Source organism: Micropterus salmoides, unplaced genomic scaffold (genome assembly GCF_014851395.1).
Source record: "Micropterus salmoides isolate LMB-PRFRI ecotype aquatic unplaced genomic scaffold, ASM1485139v1 Ms_hic_scaffold_12, whole genome shotgun sequence".
Classification (NCBI taxonomy): Eukaryota; Metazoa; Chordata; class Actinopteri; order Centrarchiformes; family Centrarchidae; genus Micropterus; species Micropterus salmoides.
In genome coordinates, this window is record NW_024040263.1 from 31,983,056 (window position 1) to 31,986,607 (window position 3,552).

General features: G+C 38.7%; 1 protein-coding gene across 1 annotated transcript; it reads right to left on the minus strand.

Annotated features, from left to right (window-relative positions):
• Window positions 1–1,348: 1,348 nt before the first annotated feature.
• LOC119899828 (zinc finger protein 235-like) lies at window positions 1,349–3,138 on the minus strand. The gene has a single exon (XM_038714616.1). It carries the CDS (start codon window positions 2,572–2,574, stop codon window positions 1,357–1,359), a length of 1,218 nt encoding a protein of 405 aa, XP_038570544.1. The 5' UTR covers window positions 2,575–3,138; the 3' UTR covers window positions 1,349–1,356.
• Between the last annotated feature and the right edge of the window lie 414 nt (window positions 3,139–3,552).

Here is a 3,552-nt window from a genome sequence, read left to right on the forward strand (position 1 = left end):
ATATAGCAAAAATTCGATCTATGTTAACTTTTAAGGACACCGAGACCATTTTACACGCCTTCATCTCATCACGCCTGGATTATTGCAACAGCCTTTTCACCTGTTTAACCCAAAAATCTATTGATTGACTCCAGACTGTCCAGAACTCAGCTGCCAGGCTTTTAACCAGAACAAAGAAATATGACCACATTAGTCCTATTTTAGCTTCATTACACTGGCTCCCAGTATGTTTTAGAATTGACTTTAAAATTCTATTGATCGCTTTTAAAGCTCTTCATGGCCTCTCGCCTTGTAATATTTCTGACCTTTTAGTCCCATACGCACCAGCACGTACCTTGAGATCCTCGGGCAGAGGTCTGTTGTCTGTTCCAGAGTCTCGACTGAAAACTAAAGGGGACAGAGCGTTTGCTGTCAGGGCCCCGAGGCTCTGGAACAGTCTGCACGAGGAAATCAGGTCGGCTGAGTCAGTGAACTCTTTTAAGTTCCTTCTTAAAACATACTTTTATAGGAGAGCCTTTCCCGATCTTATTTGACTTTATTTTATCCCTTTTATTTTATTCTATTTTACTAATTTTATATTTATCTTAAACGTGTATTTTAGTCTTTTCAATGTTTTCATGCTTTTATCTTGTATTGTTTTTGTATTATTGTCTCTTGGGTATTATGGTCTTTACACTTGTTAAAGCACTTTGTAACTTGCTTTTGAAAAGTGCTCTACAAATAAAAATTATTATTATTATTATTATTATTATTAACGTATTTCTCTCGGTCAAGGTTTATTTATGTATTTATTTATTTTCATCTAACGTCACCTTGGTATAACTTTAGTGCTGCATAATGTTACAGATCTGACCGTCCTACAAGCTTGGCTTTTATTTTAAAATCTTTACTCTTACTTCCGGGTCACCCGACCCACCTGTCTTTCTTTTCTTGATGTCCATCTTATAACAGAGAAATTCAAATAGGAATTTCAAAAGACAAACGTTTTTTTTGTGGTTCAAATGAAAAAAAAACAAACCATCAGAACGTACACCCCTCACATTTTTGTAAATATTTTATTATATTTCATGTGACAACACTAAAGAAATGACACTTTGCTACAGTGTAAAGTAATAGTGTATAGCTTGTATAACAGTGTAAATTTGCTGTCCCCTCAAAATAACACATCACACAACCATTAATGTTTAAACCGCTGGGGGAAAAGTGAGTACAACCCTAAGTGATGGATGGAATTGGAATTTTCAATTGACCACCAACTCGGAACGCTTTCCCACATGTTCCACAAGAATACGACTTCTCACATGTTTTTTTAAAAGCTTAAGTGTCACTGAATCTTGTCCTGTAGGTCTCACATAGCTACGGCTTCTCACCTGTGTGGATTCTCATGTGTAGTTTTAAGTAACTCCTCCAGCTAAAAGAATTCTTACATATTTCACAAGAATACGGCTTCTCACCTGTGTGGATTCTCATGTGTAGTTTTAAGTAACTCCTCTGGATAAAAGAATTCCCACATATTTCACAAGAATACGGCTTCTCCCCTGTGTGGATTCTCGTATGTTGTTTAAATGCTGCATTTTCTCTGAATCTTTTCCCGCAGGTCTTGCAAAGGTACGGCTTCTCACCTGTGTGGGTTCTCATGTGTGGTTTTAAGTAACACCTCTGGCTAAAAGATTTCCCACATATTTCACAAGAATACGGCTTCTCACCTGTGTGGATTCTTGTATGGATTTGCAATTGATTGCTGGTTATAAAGTCTTTCCCACATGTTTTGCAAGAATACGGCTTCTCACCTGTGTGGATTCTCATGTGGAATTTCAAGCCTTCGTTCCGACTAAAAGATTTCCCACATGTGTTGCAAGAATACGGTGTCTCACCTGTGTGGGTTCTCGTGTGCACTTTTAAGTGAACCCTCTGGCTAAATGATTTCCCACATGTTTCACAAGAAAATGGCTTCTCACCTGTGTGGGTTCTCAAATGTGTTTTAAATGCTGAAGTTTCATGGAATCTTTTCCCACACGTATTGCAAAGGTACGGCTTCTCACCTGTGTGGGTTCTCAGGTGTTTCTGTAATTCTGACTTGTACTGGAAACCTTTTCCACATGTGTCACATGTGAAAGACTTTTTACCTGTGTGAGGATCATGGTGAATCTCTGACATGGTAGACTTGTGTACATTGTTTCTGGGGCTTCTCCTGTTGTGATCTTGATTCTTTTGTTTTGGATCTGCATCTCTAGTTGATCCTGAGTCTTCATGCTCGCCTCCTTTCTGATCTTGGCTCTCAGCTACATGACAGTTGTGAGAGAGGAGCTGGTGGTCACTTTCCTCATGAGTAGGACTCAACATAAAGGTGTCAGTCTCCTGCTTCACTACAAGCTGCTCTCCCTCCTGACTGGTCCAGAGTTCCTCCTGTTCCTCTTTAACCTGTGGAGGCTGTGGGTCCTCCTGGTCCAGACCAGCCAGAACCTCCTCCTCCTTACAGACATGTTGCTGTGGGAGCTCTGGAGGGACAGAGAACAAAAAAGAACAGGCTAACGTTACTACTGTGATGGCAAAGATCACGATAAAACGTTTCATAGCCTTTGATATCGTTAATTATGACATTAAGAACCAAATCGTTATTTCTTTTGAGTTGATTTTTGCACCTGAGTGAAAGTTGAAGAAACCTGATGGTTAGTTGTGGTTTAAACTCATCTTTATGGTCAACACTTGATGCCAAACAGTGAATCACTTCACAAATCAAAACAACATTCAGAACATTCAAAACAATTATGATAAATTCTTTGTCAACAAATATGCATGTGTAAATTAAGAAAAGCTATTTTGTGTATAGATTCAAGTGAATAACACCAAACATTAATTGAACATTTGTTACGTCATGATTATGATGGGGCTGTTTTCAAAGTGGAGGAAGAGTCAGAAAATGGTGAGGGACAAAGAAGAAATTGTCCAAAGCATGGAATTATTTCAAGCTAAAAGAAAACAACAACTCTAATATTACACCGTAAAATGAAACTTATGTCACCTACCGCAACAGCACGACAGCATCTGACCAGTAAGCACACGGGGCGCCGCCACCAAGCAAAATTAATAATAATAATAATCCTTATTTGTAGAGCACTTTTCAAAAACAAGTTACAAAGTGCTTTAACACGTGTAAAGAATAATACAAAAAAACAAGTTAAGAGCATGAAAAATTAATATAAAATTAGTAAAATACAATAAAATGAAAGGGATAAAATAAAGTCAAATAAGATCGGGAAAGGCTCTCCTATAAAAGTATGTTTTAAGAAGGGACTTAAAAGTGTTCACTGACTCAGCCGACCTGATTTCCTCGGGCAGGCTGTTCCAGAGCCTCGGGGCCCTGACAGCAAACGCTCTGTCCCCTTTAGTTTTCAGTCGAGACTCTGGAACAGACAACAGACCTCTGCCCGAGGATCTCAAGGTACGTGCTGGTGCGTATGGGACTAAAAGGTCAGAAATATAACAAGGCGAGAGGCCATGAAGAGCTTTAAAAGTGATCAATAGAATTTTAAAGTCAATTCTAAAACATAC

What these genes read in the sequence shown, in the direction of transcription:
- LOC119899828 (XM_038714616.1), bottom strand. Translation starts at nt 2,574, where the DNA reads ATGAAACGTTTTATCGTGATCTTTGCCATCACAGTAGTAACGTTAGCC.